This window comes from Bos mutus, chromosome 4 (assembly GCF_027580195.1).
Source record: "Bos mutus isolate GX-2022 chromosome 4, NWIPB_WYAK_1.1, whole genome shotgun sequence".
Classification (NCBI taxonomy): domain Eukaryota; kingdom Metazoa; phylum Chordata; class Mammalia; order Artiodactyla; family Bovidae; genus Bos; species Bos mutus.
In genome coordinates, this window is record NC_091620.1 from 63,543,340 (window position 1) to 63,561,868 (window position 18,529).

At 37.2% G+C, this 18,529-nt stretch overlaps 1 protein-coding gene across 1 annotated transcript in view; it reads right to left on the bottom strand.

Moving 5' to 3' along the window:
• Positions 1–8,686: 8,686 nt before the first annotated feature.
• SAMTOR (S-adenosylmethionine sensor upstream of mTORC1) overlaps positions 8,687–18,529 on the bottom strand; it is a 79,427-nt gene continuing 69,584 nt past the window's right edge. The window contains exon 5 of the mRNA XM_005887433.3: positions 8,687–11,926. Coding sequence (XP_005887495.1) covers positions 11,297–11,926 — 630 coding nt within the window. The 3' untranslated portion in view covers positions 8,687–11,296. The remainder of the gene's footprint in view (positions 11,927–18,529) is intronic.

The following is an 18,529-nucleotide window of genomic DNA, read 5'->3' on the forward strand; positions in this document are numbered from 1 at the left end:
ATTGGGGGCAGGAGGAGAAGGGGACGACAGAGGATGAGATGGCTGGATGGCATCACTGACTCGATGGACGTGAGTCTGAGTGAACTCCAGGAGTTGGTGATGGACAGGCAGGCCTGGCGTGCTGCGATTCATGGGGTTGTAAAGAGTCAGACACGACTAAGTGACTGATCTGATCTGATCTGAGCAACTTGCACCTCCACTATCTGAGGTGAGGCATTGACCCTGAATTACTTTAGTAACTTCTATGCTGGTCACTTCCTTGTCAGCCTTACCACAGCCTAACCCACCACACGAGGCCCCTGACAGATATACTCTGCAGACACTCTGTGTCACTTCTTGTATTAAAATCAGTGAGTTATACAAACTAGAAAAATTAAGTCCAAACTTCCTAATATGGCACTGGAGGCCTTGAGGGGTATGTTCTAAGCCCCAACCCCTTGCCTGGTGCGATTTATCTGAGAACTAGAAGTATTAGGGTCAGTTCTTGGCCATCAGCCACATGGATAGCCAAACACCTGGATATGAAACAGCCACCTGGGAACTATTTCAGTGACAGAATTCAAGCTGCAGTTGCTGATGACAGTGTAATGATCCTAACTGGGACATCCATTCTTCCAACACTTGCTTCTCTGCAGGCAAGATCTGTGTGCTCCAGGCCAGGAATTTCACCAGAGGAGTTACTTCAGATTAAGAACACCTGTTGAAAATAGAAGCATAATTTAAAAAAAAAAGAGGAGGGGGCAGCACCCATGGCAGGGGGAATGGATGATCTTACCATTTCAGTCCTGTGTAGAAAGGGGGTCACAGATGGCTCCTATTATTTAGGATAATAATAGGATAATAATTATCCTATTATATGTAAGTTTTCTCTCATTTTTCTCCTACTTTCAATTCTTCAATCCTGTTCTAGGGCTAAATCAACTTAGGTTCTCCATAAGCAATCTTCTCAGCCTGATTCCTTTTTATTTCTATGTAATACTTTGAGATTACAATTATTTCACCTCAAACATATAATCAAATCTTTACAAAAACACAATGATGTAAAGATTTTCATCACCATTTTATAGATAAAGTATCCAAGGTCCAGAGAAACTACACTGTCCCAGGGCAGGGACTTAAACCTCAGTCTTTGGGCTTCAAGTCCTAGGCCATCAAGTACAACTTTCTACCATTCTTCTCTACAGGAAACACGGTCTCATTGTTGCTGTTCAGAGTAAGCAGGGAAAGGATTACAGTGTTTAGTCCTAGTACACTTACTATAATCATCTGGAAGATCTTTAGCCTACACACCCATACAGTCCAGATCAATTAGAGTCTCCTCTGCACTGAGTCCCAGGTAGACTGTGTGCGTTTTAAAAAACCCTCCCTTTCACCTCCCCAGTGATTCTAACATGAAGCAAGGGTTGAGAACCACTGAGTTATTAGTTCTGTTAGTGTAGTGATTCTCCAAGTGTTAGAAATGCAGATTATCAGGACCTACCCCCCCAGGTCAACTGAATCAGAAACCCAAAGCATAGACCCCAGATTTTCAGATTATGTTCAGATGTATGTATCAGAAAGCTCATAAATGACTTCATGGAAGTTTATTTCTAGAAGTAGGTGTTCCAGAGCAGATGTGGTGCTCCTCAGTGTTAAAGTTCCTGATCCCTTCCCCCTTGTTGCCCTTCTGTTCAGGGCAGATGGCTGCTTAATTTCCATCTGTCACTTCTGAATTCTCATCAACAGGAAGAAGGAAGTACAAGAGGCAAGAGTATTCCCCCTCACCCCTACTTTAATGACACTTCTTAGAAGCTGTATAAGACACTTCCGCTTACGTCACACTGACCAGTATTTAGCATTTATAGAGTCTGGGAAATGTGCCATGTTTTTGAGTGGCCACAACCCCATCCAAAAACCAGAGTTGTCTTTCTGAGAAATAAGGGAGGAAAAATAATAGATGACAAGAAGCAGTCTTTTCCAGAGCTTAGCTAACTTAACTAACTTTGCATCTCCTGCCTCTCCTGCATTGCAGGCAAATTTTTTACCACTGAGCCACCAGGGAAGCCCTGTCTACTGTATCAATGATGATAGATTTTTGATCATGTGCTGAACCATGATTTAGTGAAAATTTTCCTTAATTTAAAAGTTGAGGTTGCATTTGCTTTTTACTATTGAAAATACTATAATGGTGAGCACTTAAGCTCATTGCATTTGTGATATTATTACATTTCTGATTATTATTTTGATAGATTCCTAGATGGGTTAAAGAATATGAATGTTTTTAGGACTTTTAACTAATACTGCTGATTTTCTTGCCAGAAAGGAATCATTCTGTGCTACCGCTGCCAATGAACTACATTTTCAGCTGCAGAATGTATTGTCTTTGAAATATTTTTTTTGTTTGTTTTTTTGCTAATTTTCCTTTGACATTTAAGAAAAGTTATTTTATTTTTGGCTGTGCTGGGTCATCATTGCTGCATGGTCTTTCTCTCTAGTTTCGACAAGCGGGGGCTACTCTCTAGTTCCCGCGTGTGAGCTTCTCCTCGGTGGCTTCTCGTTGCAGAGCACAGGCTGTAGGGATTGTGGGCTTCAGTAGTTGTGGCGCACAGTCTTAGTTGCTCTGCGACATGTGGGATCTTCCCTGATCGGGGATCAAAACTTTGTCTCTTGCATTGGCAGATAAATTCTTTACCATTGAGCCACAAAGGAAGCTGCTTCTTTGACATTTTGGAAATAATGCAGGGACGGGCATCACTTACATTTGGTACTTCCATGATGAGAGATACCCATATTTAGATAAATTGCATCTAAACTGGTTATGAACCGTGTGCCACAATTTCATGAACAGATTTCATTGCTATGTACCACTAGATGCAACAGGGCCAGGATATGCTATTCTTCAATTGTAAAATTTTTCTTTAAAGTTTTTCTTGCTTTATATTAGTGCTAATGAATTTCTTTTCTTCAGTTATATTTTCAGTCCTAAAGAGCACAGATATTTATTCCTTACAGTACCTAGTCTAGTGTAATAGCGTAGTAATGAAGCTTCAATTGATGAATCAAGCAAGGCTAAGGAGATGGTTTGACAGTCTAGCTCCTATTCTGTAGCTCATTCCAGTTGGCATCATTCTCCAGGTCACTGGGGTCCCTCCTACCTTGATATTTCTGCTTACACAAGCTCCTGATCTTTTGCGATCAAGGTTTTATCTTCTTAACTTTCAAATTCCTGACTTCCTACTTTCCAAGTAACCTGCACTCTGGTACTTTGATCTATACTCATATTTCAATGAAACTAAAAAAACATGTAAGTTCCTTTTTACAGTCAAGCCATTAGACCCTCTGGCTCAAGTCTGTTTCCTAAGCAGGCTTATACTTATAGGCAGGCTCCAGGGATTTAGCCTGCTTACTTCTCTTCTTTCCAGCAATCATGAATTTTTACTTCTAGGCCTGCTTTGGGAAACATGTTATCTCCTAGATTCCTAGTGAAAAGGCCTGGGGTGATTTAAAAACTATTATTATTTCTGAATTACTTCATCTTTCCTACATGTTTTAGCATGTGTGGGCAAACTCACATCCAAACAGGGGACAGGAGTTTGAGGGAGAACTAAATTAATAATGGCCATGGCCATGTTTGTATTCTTTTTCTTTGGAAGAAGAGAATGGGAATAGCTAAAGTGGCATTAGTTAACTGTAAGAAAGATTTGTAGGTCTAGGGTATAAATGTAAATAACTTATGGAGATCTATAATAACCTCAAGTGGAATATATCTCTGTGACAAGTCATTCGCCTCAATATCTGATTCTCCCCACACCAGCTCAAAGGTATATGGAAAAAATGTCGTAAGTAGACTATACTGATTTACTTGGTTGTGACTGCCCCTTCAACAGGTTAGATATACATGCAATTCAAAGATGTATGTGTATTATCCTGGCTCTTTGTGAAGAGTTGTAAATAGGCCCAGAGCCAAGAAACACATTCAGGCATTGTTTTGTCTTTTGAGTAATGTTTCCTACTACTATTATGGTTTACATGGGCATTCGAATCCAACAATAAAAACAAATTTATGTTTTACAGTCTTCTAATTATTAACGACAAATTCAAGAGATGGTTCTGCAAGTCACCTGTTATTGTTCAGTGGCTCAGTCATGTCCGACTCTTTGCGATCCCGTGGACTGTAGCACACCAGGCTTCCCTGTCTTTCACCATTTCCCAGCGTTTGCTCAAACTTAAGTCCCTTGAGTCAGTGATGCTATCCAACCATCTCATCTTTTGTCATCTCCTTCTCTTCCTGCCTTCAATCTTTCCCAGCGTCAGGGTCTTTCCAATAAGTTGGCTCTTTGCATCAGGTGGCCTAAGTACTGGAGCATCCGTCTTTCCAATGAATATTCAGGGTAGGTTTCCTTTAGGATTGACTGGTTTGTTCTGCATGCAGTCCAAGGGAATTTTAAGAGTCTTCTCCAGCACTGCAGTTTGAAGGCATCAGTTCTTCGGTTCTCAGCCTTTTTTATTGCCCATCTCTCACATTCGTACATAACTACTGGAAAAACCATACCTTTGACTATGGACCTTTGTAGGCAGAGTAACATCTCTGCTTTTTAATATGCTGTCTAGGTTTGTCATTGCTTTTCTTCCAAGGAGCAAGAATCTTTTAATTTCATGGCTTCAGTCACAATCTGCAGTGATTTTGGAGCCCAAGAAAATAAAGTATCACTGTTTCCATTGTTTCTCCATCTATTTGCCATGATCTTAAGTTTTTTTGAATGTTGGGTTTTAAGCCAGCTTTTTCACTCTTCTCTTTCACCTTTATCCAGAGGCTCTTAAATTCCACTTCACTTTCTGCTATAAGGGTGGTGTCATCTGCATATCTGAGGTAATCGATATTTCTCCCTGCAATCCTGATTCTAGCTTGTGCTTCATCCAGCCCGGCTCGCATGATGTACTCTGCATATAAGCTTATAGCCTAATTCTTCATATTTTATTTTAATATCAAAAACAGGTTTCATTTTTGGTACTGCTGATAGGCCCAGTCTTAGAAATTGTTAAAATATAATGCTTCCCTGGTAGTTCAGATAGTAAAGAGTCTGCCTGCAATGCAGGAGACCCAGGTTCAGTCCCTGGGTTGGGAAAATTTCCTGGAGAATGGAATGGCAACCCACTCCAGTATTCTTGTCTGGAGAATTCCATGGACAGAGGAGCCTGGCGGGCTACAGACCCTAGGGTTACATATAGTCAGACACTGCTGAGTGACTCTCTCTCTCTCTCTCACACACACACACAAACACACATACACACACACATACTATGGAAAACAGTTACCAATATATTCAATTATTAAAGACAATCAGTGACATTAATAATAAATGTTTTATATTATTGCAAAAAGTGGAATAGCTTTCTATTAATTGACCAAAGGTGTTATGTTTAAAAATAAAATTCACAGTTGAACACTGCTTATATAGACTCAAAATTACTACTCAGTAGTGCCACCTGTAACAAAATTCTTATTTGAAAAATACATACTAAACTACCAAGCTCATTCTGAAACAAATCTGGGATGAAACACACATTTAAATCTGACTTTAAAATAAATTGAATCCAAGTGTTAATGGTTTGAATTTCTCTAAGACAAAATAATTCAAGGAATTAGATCTGGTAGACAGAGTGCCTGAAGAACTATGGACAGAGGTTTGTGACGTTGTACAGAAGGCAGGGATCAAGACCATCCCCAAGAAAAAGAAATGCAGAAAGGCAAAATGGTTGTCTGAGGAGGCCTTACAAATAGCTGTGAAAAGAAGAGGAGTGAAAGGCAAAGGAGAAAAGGCAAGATATACCCATTTGAATGCAGAGTTCCAAAGAATAGCAAGGAGAGATAAGAAAGCCTTCTTCCATGATCAATGCAAAGAAATAGAGGAAAACAATAGAATGGGAAAGACTACAGATCTCTTCAAGAAAATTAGAGATACAAAGGGAACACTTCATGAAAAGATGGGCACAATAAAGGACAGAAATAGTATGGACCTAACAGAAGCAGAAAATATTAAGAACAGATGGCAAGAATACACAGAACTATGCAAAAAAGATCTTCATGACCCAGATAATCAGAATGTTGTGATCCCTCATCTAGAGCCAGACATCCTAGAATGCGAAGTCAAGTGGGCCTTAGGAAACATCACTACGAACAAAGCTAGTGGAGGTGATGGAATTCCAGTTGAGCTATTGTAAATCCTAAAAGATGATGCTGTGAAAGTGCTGCACTCAATATGCCAGCAAATTTGGAAAACTCAGCAGTGGCCACAGGACTGGAAAAGGTCAGTTTTCATCCCAATCCCAAAGAAAGGCAATACCAAAGAATGCTCAAACTATTGCACAATTGCACTCATCTCACACACTAGTAATGCTCAAAATTGTCTAAGCCAGGCTTCAACAGTATGTGAATCGTGAACTTGAACAAGGTATTCAAATTGGATTTAGAAAAGGCAGAGGAACCAGAGATCAGATTGCCAACATCCGCTGGATCATGTAAAAAGCAAGAGAGTTCCAGAAAAACATCTGCTTTATTGACTGTGTCAAAGCCTTTTACTGTGTAGATCACAACAAACTGGAAAGTCCATCAAGAGATGGGAATACCAGACCACCTGACCTGCCTCTTGAGAAATTTGTATGCAGGTCAGGAAGCAACAGTTAGAACTGGACATGGAACAACAGACTGGTTCCCAATTGGTAAAGGAGTACTTCAAGGCTGTATATTGTCACCCTGCTTATTTAACTTATATGCAGATTACATCATGAGAAACGCTGGGCTGGATGAAGCACAAACTGGAATCAAGATTGCTGGGAGAAATATCAGTAACCTCAGATATGCAGATGACACCACCCTTATGGCAGACAGTGAAGAACTAAAGAGCCTCTTGATGAAAGAGGAGAGTGAAAAAAGTTGGCTTAAAACTCAACATTCAGAAAACTAAGATCATGGCATCTGGTCCTATCACCTCATGGCATATAGATGGGGAAACAGTCCATCCTAAAGGAAATCAGTCCTGAATATTCATTGGAAGGACTGATGCTGAAGCTGAAACTCCAATACTGTGGCCACCTGATGCAAATAACTGACTCATTTGAAAAGACCCTGATAAGATTGAAGGAGGGAGGAGAAGGGGACAACAGAGGATGAGATTGCTCACTGGCATCACCGACTTAATGGACATGAGTTTGAGTAAACTCCAGGAGTTGGTGATAGACAGGGAGGCCTGGCGTGCTGCAGTCCATAGGGCTGCGAAGAGTCGGACATGACTTGAGTGACTGAACTGAAGACAAAATAGGGTTTAGAAAACCTAATTACTTTTCTCCTTTGGTAACATCTAGAGGTCCTTAACTAAAATATTAGCTATTGTAGCATGGTAGTTTGTTGGGTATTATGTAATTTGTGTTATGTGTGTGAGTGCTCAGTCTCATCTGACTCTTTGCAACCACATGGGCCACCACTAACAATCTTGGGAGCTTTGTGTTTAGTGGATCATGGATTTGAATTTTTATTTTAAACTGTTATGGACATTCTGGTTTTGAGGAAGAATAAAATTATCATGATACCAACATTCTTTGTAATAAACGTTTGTACTATGCTTTTTTGGACCAGTAATTTAGAGGAATGTTTTTCACCTTTAAGTAAAGTTATTTGCTCAGTCGTGTCCAACTCTTTGCGACCCTTGGACTGTAGCCACCAGGCTCCTTTGTCCATAGCATTCTCCAGGCAAGAATACTAGAATGTGTTGCCATTCCCCTCTCCAGGGGGTCTTCCCAACCCAGGGATCAAACCAGATCTGCTGCACTGCAGGCAGAGTCTTTACCATCTGAGTCATTTGCTAATAATTTCCAACACTAAGAAGGACCCAAATCTTGTCTACATTTCTCTTACCTAGTATGTAAACTCTTGAAGAGGAACACCATTGCAGCCCTGTGCTCAGAAAAGTGTGGGAAAATGGAGCAAAAGCTCAGTTCTATTTTTTTCTTGCCTTTTACAATCAGAATTTTAGTTTGCACTCTTCTAGAGGGATGAACAATATATCCCTTTTATCTACAATATGTTTGTGATTTGCTAAACAGTTTTTGTCTTACAACTTTTTTTTTTAACCTTTTCAATTTTTATGAAACAAATTAATGGAGTTAAGCAGAGGCAAAGGTATAGGAGCAGTAGGCAATCATTCCTAGATACTGATATTAACTCCATGTAGAATGCTTGTCATCTTCATTAGATCACGTTCCATGAAAGCAGGGGGCTGTGAACATACCACACCCTGCTATTTCCCCAGCATATTGTACATGGTAGAATTCAAATGTTTCTTCCGAGAATAAAGAATTCCTTCACATCGTGAGAAACCCATCTGCTGCCCTAAAATAACTCATACTTAGGTAATTTATCTTGGATGTAATTTTCAAGGAAAGTAGGATATGATATAGTTGACAAATAATGAACAAGAATTTATGTTGGTGGTTGTCCTCGCTCGTTGGTAAACAGTATGACAATAGGGAGGTCACTTGAGCTCTCTGAATCTCAGTGAATGAATTTACGAAATTAAGGGACTGGACTAGATGAAACCAGCTAGAAAATTCGAAGTCATTTAAGTTTCAAATTGCTCCCTAATTCTAAAATCACTTAGTGAGATTAGGTCAAGACCACAAAACTTTCAATTTGTAAATAATAGACAATGAATATTAGAAAATTTAAAATTTTTAATAAATGTGCTTTGTTCACAAAATGTGAAAAAATACAACAAACACAAACATACATTTTCAGGTAAGCCACCTCCCACCACTTGGCAACTACCGTATAAACCACTTGATCTAGTCATAATCCTGAAGAAACCAAGCAAATGATCATTTGTTTTTGAAACATCAAATTGTTTTGGAGAATACTGTTGTGAATGTAACAGGAGGCCCCTTAACTTTATATCCAAATGAAATCATTTTCAAGAGTACCCATACGGTATTAGAAGGCTCTATGGACTTCTCTTGTCATTATGTAGAGAATCTGGCTCCGAGCCACAGGAATGCTTACATTTTAACATTTATATGTTAAATTGGCTTTGGTGGATATTAATACATATTAGTTTAAATCCTGCGCCAACCTAATTTTGAAGATGAATTTACAATAACAAATGAGATTTATATATCCAAACAAACTTATACTAAATCAGAGTATAGGTTTTTATAAAGAGATATTTCTTTAAAGTACTATTTAAAATACACCATGCACACTTTGGAGCATAAGCAGAATCAACATCTGTAAACAATCAGAAGATTTTATAGCACCAACATTTTAGCTGTAACACAAAGGCTAAATCCAACGTCAAATACTTATACCAGCCTCTCAAAAGTACGGTTTTCATTTACTTTCAAAGGACTTTTGTTTCGTATGTTGTTTCCTTTGCCCTTAGGATGGCATTTAGCCCAATCACAGAAAATGACTGTATGCTAAAGGGGGTACTACCAACACACATTTCTATGTTACCCTGAACACAGTAATTTTTTTTTTTTTTCCCCTCCTTCTTTTGGGTGAGCTACAAGATTTGACCTGTAGTGCTTAACTGGAAAGAAAGTCTTAATTTTTCTTTATAATTAAGTAATCTTAGTTATTGAAAGTAAATGCAAAACTTCAAGTTACTTCTGGCACATTTGAGCAACCAATATTTATTGCATTTACTCAACTAACTTTTAGGTTAATTACAATCTTGTTACTTTCATTAATTTAGAATTTGAAATTTAATTTGTAATATTGGGTACACACACTCAGCCATTTATATCTTACAGGGTAAATTTTGTATTTCTAAATAAAGTTTGACATTCAAAGTTAACTACAGCAATTCACAATAAGCACAAAAACACTTTTACCAGAGTAAAGAAGTGCAGTTTATGAATTTAGGATCAACTATTGAAAATGCAAGTTTCCTTTAAAAACACACACACACACAACATTAACCATGGAATCTGAAACTGTGATATTTCAGTGCAAAAACCTCAGTATGAGGTAATTTTAATGTAATAACCACTTGAAAAAAAAATCCACACAGTGGCACTCTTAAAAATGATAGTTTACATGACAATTGCTGGCTGACAAGACAATGTGGACTAAATGTTCTTAGCCATTTAAACATTTAAACTGATCTTGTCTTGTTGGACATATATTTCTCCTTAATCATTTGCTTCTGATTCAGAAACACAGAAAGGCATTTATCAATGTGGAAAGGGAAAATTCCCACAGCCAACTAATGTTTATATATTCAAAGACAAATTTCTGCTAGGGCTTTAGATAGAAACTGGAATACCGAAAGGTCAAAACCATTTTATGAGATTACCAGCAGAGGGTTAATTTAAAAATTTTCTATATAGTTTCCAGACTTGTAGTGCAGCACCTCCTTAATGGAAAGGTGAAGACCCTATTAAGGTTGGTCTAGGTAGAACATAAGCTCTCTTACAAGTGCAAACCCTTTCACAAAGGTGTGTTAGGTCAGTATCGAGTATTATATTGTTCCTTGCTTAAATAGAAAATTTTGTAATGAAACCTAAATTTAAAAAAAGTAAAAGTGAATTCTCACAGTTAAATATACTCACCACCAATGCCCAAATCAACAAGAAGGACATGGAAACTTTATTTTGGCAATGGTGTTTACTGTACTGTGCTAATCAAATTAGAATACGTACGTTGGGGGAAATAGATCCCCAATGTCTGATGTTGTCAAATGAGCAAGAAAGAAAAAGAATCATCATCAATTCCAAAAGGTCTAGGGAATGTTGAATCATCAGACAAAGCCAAAATGGCTTTCTATAACAGGTAACAATTTAGTTAGAAAAAAAAGAATAAGATAAGTGCATCACAAAACTACTAAACCAATCTATCTCTGTCACATTTAACTTGTGAGTCATCAAAGTGCAATCTACAGCTTTCTACATACAGATTTTACTTTCTCATTGCAATGGTTTAAGTCAACACTGAGAAGATGAAAATAAAAATACATAGCAAATTATGCTTCATTTTTCACAATAGCACTAAAGAGAAAAAGGTACCTTTCTATAATATCTTAGTGCTAAATGCTAAGTAACAGTGGTTTCTGCTAGGACAGGAGTCACTCTGCATGAAACATTAAGCTTTCTCTATAAGAATAAATTTTAAAATCCAGAAGTAGAAAAAAATAGCAAACTCTGTAAACCTTTGCATTTCTTCTATGCAAACCAGGTTTTAAGTACTGAGTTCATGTTAGTATTTCTGATTAGTGTAAGCAATTAAGTTTAGGAATCTGGATTGAAAGGGTCTTTTGCTTTTATATTAACTTAAAAGTAATATAGGGTCTTCTAGCTCATAGAAAGGAATAGAGCTGGCTTGACTTTCTCCAGAATCTGAGTCATATGGAGCATCAGGGAGCTCTGTGAAACCATATGCTAGTTGTTCATCTTCTATATCTGATCGAACGTAGCAGGAAGGGTTAGAATATTCCTCATCTTCTATACTGTTGAAATCTTGAGGAATATATAACATCCCTGGGTAGTTCCTACTAACCAAGTCACTTGTGGTTTTTAGGGAGGTTTTTCTAAATGCCATCAGATGCATATGTGAAAATTTTGAATACTTGAAACGTTTAAAGCCCAGGGACTCTATAGCAATCTTCCAGCTTTTCATCATCATAGCATGACGGTTCTGATGGGAGGAATCAGGTGTGATGATAAGCAATAAACCATTTAACACTAACAGTTCATGGGCTTTCTTGCAGCAAATCCATCGCTGGTAAGGTGATGGAAAATAAGAAAGAAGAAGAGAGAAAACAACCACGTGGAAAAGTTCTCCAGGAAGAGAATCAATAGGGTTTTTCAGCTGCTTCAAAAAGGCATCTATAGCATCTTGTGCAAGCTGGAGTGGTTGCTGAAGCTGCAAGTTCAAGAAGTCACATTTATATACACTCTGCAAAAGGGAAAACAAGGCAGACTGAGAATTTTAAGATTACTTGCATCGAACTACACAAATTTTAAACCAAACTATTTCACAGCATTTCTATTTAATTCAAGCTTTAAGTATGTACCTTTCACTTCTAAATTATTCCACTTACACAGTTATTCAACCAAAACTTTTACTCAGAAAAATCTCAGAGTAATAAAGCCTAGAGAATTTCTAGTCATCATTTAAAAAAATGTATTTCTGAGAAACAATTAAAAAATACTTTTTAAATACATATTTTTTAAAATATTAAGGCTTTGTTTGAAATTTAACTTGGGTAAGAACTTACAGGGACGATTTATTTCTACACTTAGTCATACTTATATTTATAGTTACCTACTTATACATACTTATACATACATACTATACATACTTATACATACCTACTTATACATATTTATATTTATAGTTACCTAAAACAGGCTAGTATAAAAATAATTTTAAACAAGAAATACTATGAAATGAAGATGAACCAAAGAAGTCAGAGGACAATGAAAGTGGATTTATAAATTTGTACAAAAGCAAAATACCAAATCTTTTTAAAGTCATGTAAAGCATCTTTTCAATCCTTAACTTTAACCATCTCAAAAGTAGTTTTAATAATATATCTATTGAAATAAACTACAAATTAAATTTAATTAACTGAGTCAAGTGACCGTGAAGTACACTACAAGAAACAGCACTGCATCATTTGCTGAATATTAAAATTGTATGAAAATAATCAAGAATAAGAATGCAGTTTTAAAATTAGATAAAAGTAGCTATCCTTATATAAAACAATAGTTAGTTAATTATCAAATACATGAGCTAATACCTTAGTCCCTCGTTAGTGTATAGACAAGCTGGTCACATTAGTATCTGGACTATGTATCAAGAAAAGCAATGCATAAAGTTCTATTATATGGAAAACTATTGTTTTTCTTCTTTTGTTCCTTTGGAGGGGAGACAGGGATAGCTTTATTGAAGTATAATTGACGTACAACCTAAAGTAATATCCGACACATTTAAAGTGTACGTTTTTAATAAGTTTTAATGTTTATACACTTACGAAACCACTACTGTAATCAAATTAAGAACAGATCCAACACTCCCTAAAGTTTTCTTGTGCCCCTTACATAGCCCTTCCTTTTATACTCCCTGTTCTTTCCCATTGCTAGGCAATCACTGATGTGATTTCTATCACTATAGATCAAGTGTGTATTTTCTAGAATTTAACATAAGTGGAATAGTATAGAATAATGTACTCTTATTTTGCCTGGCTTCCTTCATACAGCACAATTATTTTGGGATTCATTCATTTTTTTTTTTTTTTGCATGTATTGACAGTTTACTGCTTTTAAATAGCTGAGGTATGATACTATATAAAAGATATACCATGGTTTGTTTTTCAATATACCTTTCACAGATAACTTGGTTGTTTCTAATTTTTGGAAGTAACAACTAGACCTGCTATGAGCATTCCTGTCTTTGAACAGACATGTTTTGTCTTTGAATGGACATGTTTCAATTGTCCTGGCAAATATCGAAGAAAGTAGTGGCTGGATCATATAGCATGTGCATGTTTAACTTTTAAGAAACTCCAGAACTATTTTCAAAAGTGCTTACACTGAATTTTACATTTCTACCAGGAGTTTATGGGAGTTCCAGTTTCTCCACCTACTCCTCAACACTCCTCATACACTTTTAAATTTTATCATAGTCATAGGTGTGTAGTAGTATACTGAGGTTTGAATTTGGCTCTTCCCAATAAGTAGTGAAGAGCTGACTGTGGCTCAGATCATGAACTCCTTATTACCAAATTCAGACTTAAATTGAAGAAAGTAGGGAAAACCACTAGACCATTCAGGTATGACCTAAATCAAATCCCTTATGATTATACAGTGGAAGTGAGAAATAGATTTAAGGAACTAGATCTGATAGATAAGAGTGCCTGATGAACTATGGAATGAGGTTTGTGACATTGTACAGGAAGACAGGGATCAAGACCGTCCCCATGGAAAAGAAATGCAAAAAAGCAAAATGGCTGTCTGGGGAGGCCTTACAAAAGAAAAAAGAGAAGCGAAAAGCAAAGGAGAAAAGGAAAGACATAAGGATCTGAATGCAGAGTTCCAAAGAATAGCAAGAAGAGATAAGAAAGCCTTTCTCAGCAATCAATGCAAAGAAATAGAGGAAAACAACAGAATGGGAAAGACTAGAGATCTCTTCAAGAAAATTAGAGATACCAAAGGAACATTTCATGCAAAGATGGGCTCAATAAAGGACAGAAATGGTATGGACCTAACAGAAGCAGAAGTGATTAAGAAGAGGTGGCAAGAAAACACAGAAGAACTGTACAAAAAAGATCTTCACAACTCAGATAATCACAATGGTGTGATCACTGACCTAGAGCCAGACATCCTGAAATGTGAAGTCAAGTGGGCCTTAGAAAGCATCACTATGAACAAAGCTAGTGGAGGTGATGGAATTCCAGTTGAGCTCTTTCAAATCCCGAAAGATGATGCTGTGAAAGTGCTGCACTCAATATGCCAGCAAATTTGGAAAACTCAGCAGTGGCCACAGGACTGGAAAAGGTCAGTTTTCATTCCAATCCCAAAGAAAGGCAATGCCAAAGAATGCTCAAACTACCACACAATTGCACTCATCTCACAGGCTAGTAAAATAATGCTCAAAATTCTCCAAGCCAGGCTTCAGCAATACGTGAACCGTGAACTTCCAGATGTTCAAGCTGGTTTTAGAAAAGGCAGAGGAACTAGAGATCAAATTGCCAACATCCGCTGGATCATGTAAAAAGCAAGAGAGTTCCAGAAAAACATCTATTTCTGCTTTATTGACTATGCCAAAGCCTTTGACTGTGTGGATCACAATCAACTGTGGAAAATTCTGAAAGAGATGGGAATACCAGACCACCTGACCTGCCTCTTGAGAAATCTGTATGCAGGTCAGGAAGCAACAGTTAGAACTGGACATGGAACGACAGACTGGTTCCAAATAGGAAAAGGAGTACGTCAAGGCTGTATATTGTCACCCTGCTTATTTAACTTATATGCAGAGTACATCATGAGAAACTCTGGACTGGAAGAAACACAAGCTGGAATCAAGATTGCCAGGAGAAATATCAATAACCTCAGATATGCAGATGACACCACCCTTATGGCAGAAAGTGAAGAGGAACTCAAAAGCCTCTTGATGAAAGTGAAAGTGGAGAGTGGAAAAGTTGGCTTAAAGCTCAACATTCAGAAAATGAAGATCATGGCATCCGGACCCATCACTTCATGGGAAATAGATGGGGAAACAGTGGAAACAGTGTCAACCTTTATTTTTGGGGGCTCCAAAACCACTGCCGATGGTGATTGCAGCCATGAAATTAAAAGACGCTTACTCCTTGGAAGGAAAGTTATGACCAACCTAGATAGCATATTCAAAAGCAGAGACATTACTTTGCCAACAAAGGTCCGTCTAGTCAAGGCTATGGTTTTTCCAGTGGTCATGTATGGATGTGAGAGTTGGACTGTGAAGAAGGCTGAGCGCCGAAGAATTGATGCTTTTGAACTGTGGTGTTGGAGAAGACTCTTGAGAGTTCCTTGGACTGCAAGGAGATCCAACCAGTCCATTCTGAAGGAGATCAGCCCTGGGTGTTCTTTGGAAGGAATGATGCTAAAGCTGAAACTCCAATACTTTGGCCACCTCATGGGAAGAGTTGACTCATTGGAAAAGACTCTGATGCTGGGAGGGATTGGGGGCAGGAGGAGAAAGGGACGACAGAGGATGAGATGGCTGGATGGCATCACTGACTCGATGGATGTGAGTCTGAGTGAACTCCGGGAGTTGGTGATGGACAGGGAAGCCTGGCGTCCTGTGATTCATGGGGTCACAAAGAGTCGGACACGAGTGAGCGACTGAACTGAACTGAACTGAATAAGTAGTGATGTTTACCTGGGTATTTTCTTTTGGTGAAGTATCTGTTCAACTTTTTGTATGCTGAAAAATAACTGGGTTGTTAAAAACCTATTTTCTTATTGAAATTTGAGAGTTCTTTAATATAGATCCAAGGTCTTAATCAGATATATTGCTTGAAAATATTTCTGTCAGGTTATGTCTTTTCATTCTCTTAATGATGTCTTTTTTTTATTGTAGTATTGTTGATTTACAATATTTTATTATTAATAGTTTCAGGTGTTTAGCATAGTGATTCAGTATTTTTATAGACTATATCCCATTAAAAGTTATTACAAAATAATAGTTATATTCCAGAGTGTTGTACAATATAGTCTTGCTGCTTATCAATTTTATATATAGTAGTTTATATTTCTTCATCATATACTCCTATCTTGCCCTTGTTCCTTTCCCTCTTCCCCACTGGTAACCACAAGTTTGTTTTCTGTATCTGTGAGTTTGTGTTTTACTATATACATTCATTTATCTTTTAGATTCTATATAGAAGTGATAACATATAATATTTGTCTTTCTCTGTCTCACTGCTTCACTTAATCTGATATCTCTAGGTCCATCCATGTTGCTACAAATGGCATTATTTCATTCTTTGTTATGGCTAAGAAATATTCCCATTGTGCATATATATCACATCTTCTTTATGCATTCATCTTGTTGATGGACACTTAGGTTGCTTCCATATCTTTGCAATTGTAAATAATACTGTTATGAACATTGGGGTGCATGTATGTTCTCTAATTGGAGTTTTTTCCAAATACATGCCCATGAGTGGGACTGCAGGATCATATAGTAACTCTAGTCTTAGTTTCTTAAGGAACCTCCAACAGAGTAGGTGGGTTCCCTTTTTTTCACACCCTCTCCAGCATTTATTCCTTGTAGACTTTTTAATAATGGCCATTCTGACTGGTGGGAGGTGATACCTCATTGTAGTTTTGATTTGCATTTCTCTAATAATTTGTGGTACTGAGCATCTTCTCATGTGCTTGTTGGCCATCAGTATGTCTTCTTTGGAACAATGTCTATTTAGGTCTTCCGCTCATTTTCTGATTGGGTTTTTAAAAATATATATAAAGTTGCATGAACTATTTGTGTATTTTGGAAATTAATCCCTTATCAGTAGAATTGTTTCCATTTTCTCCAAGTCAGTAGGTTCTCTTTTGTTTCACTTATGGTTTCCTTTGCTGTGCAGAAGCTTTTAAGCTTAATTAGCTCCCTTTTGTTTACTTTTGTTTCTATTTCCATTATTCTAGGAGATGGATTAAAAAATATTGTTGTGATATATGTCAGAGAGTGTTCTGCCTATGTTTTTCTCTAGGAGTTTTATAATATCTGGTCTTATATTTAGGTCTGGATGTGAGAGTTGGACTGTGAAGAAAGCTGAGCGCCGAAGAATTGATGCTTTTGAACTGTGGTGTTGGAGAAGACTCTTGAGAGTCCCTTTGACTGCAAGGAGATCCAACCAGTCAATTCATTCTAAAGGAGATCAGCCCTGGGTGTTCTTTGGAAGGAATGATGCTAAAGCTGAAACTCCAGTACTTTGGCCACCTCATGCGAAGAGTTGACTCATTGGAAAAGACTCTGATGCTGGGAGGGATTGGGGCAGGAGGAAAAGGGGACGACAGAGGATGAGATGGCTGGATGGCATCACTGACTCGATGGATGTAAGTTTGAGTGAACTCCGGGAGTTGGTGATGGACAAGGAGGCCTGGCATGCTGCGATTAATGGGGCAAAGAGTCAGACACAACTGAGCGACTAAACTGAACTGAACTGAATCCATTTTGAGTAGATTTTGTATAGATGTTAGAGATTGAGCATTTTTTTGAACATTAAACCAATCTTACCCTCCTGGAATACATCAAACTTTGCCATAATGTATTATCTTTTTTGAAATATTGTTGGCTTCAATATGCTAAAATTTTGTGGAGAACTTTTGTGTTTATGTTCATGATGGATATGAACTATAGGTTTTTGTTGTTCTGTAATGTCTCTGGTTTTGGTACTGGGGTAATGGCCTCTTGGAATACGTTGAGAAGTGAAGTCATTTGAGCCTGGAATCTTCTTTATGTGGAAGTTTTTAACTGCCAATTAAAATTTATTTAATACATTTTGAGCTATTAAGGTTATCTATTTCTTTATGAGTGAGCTCTGGTAGTATGTATCTTCCAATGAATTTGTCCATTTAACTTGTGGAATTTATTGGCATAAATGTTTTTGCAATATTTATTATCCTTTCTTTTAATACTAGTAAAATATGTAAGATGTCACATGTTTCTCTTTATTTCCTAATTGGTATGCTTAGTGACTTAATCAGTTTTATTGTTCTTCTCAAGTAGCATTTGCTTTCAATTTTTTCCCTACTATATTTCTGAAAGTTTTTTATTTCATTGATTTCTGGTATAATCTTACTATTTTCTTTCTTGTATTTTGGATTTAGTATGGGCTTTTTTGGTTTTTGCTAGTTGAAAATTGATGTCATTGTTTTGAGACCTTTCTTATATTATAATAAAGGTGTTTAGTATTGTATAATTTCCTTTAAGTACAGTATTACTTTATTTTTAAATTATTGTTTTGGCTGCACCACATGGCATGTGGGGTCAGTTGTCTGACCAGGGATTGAA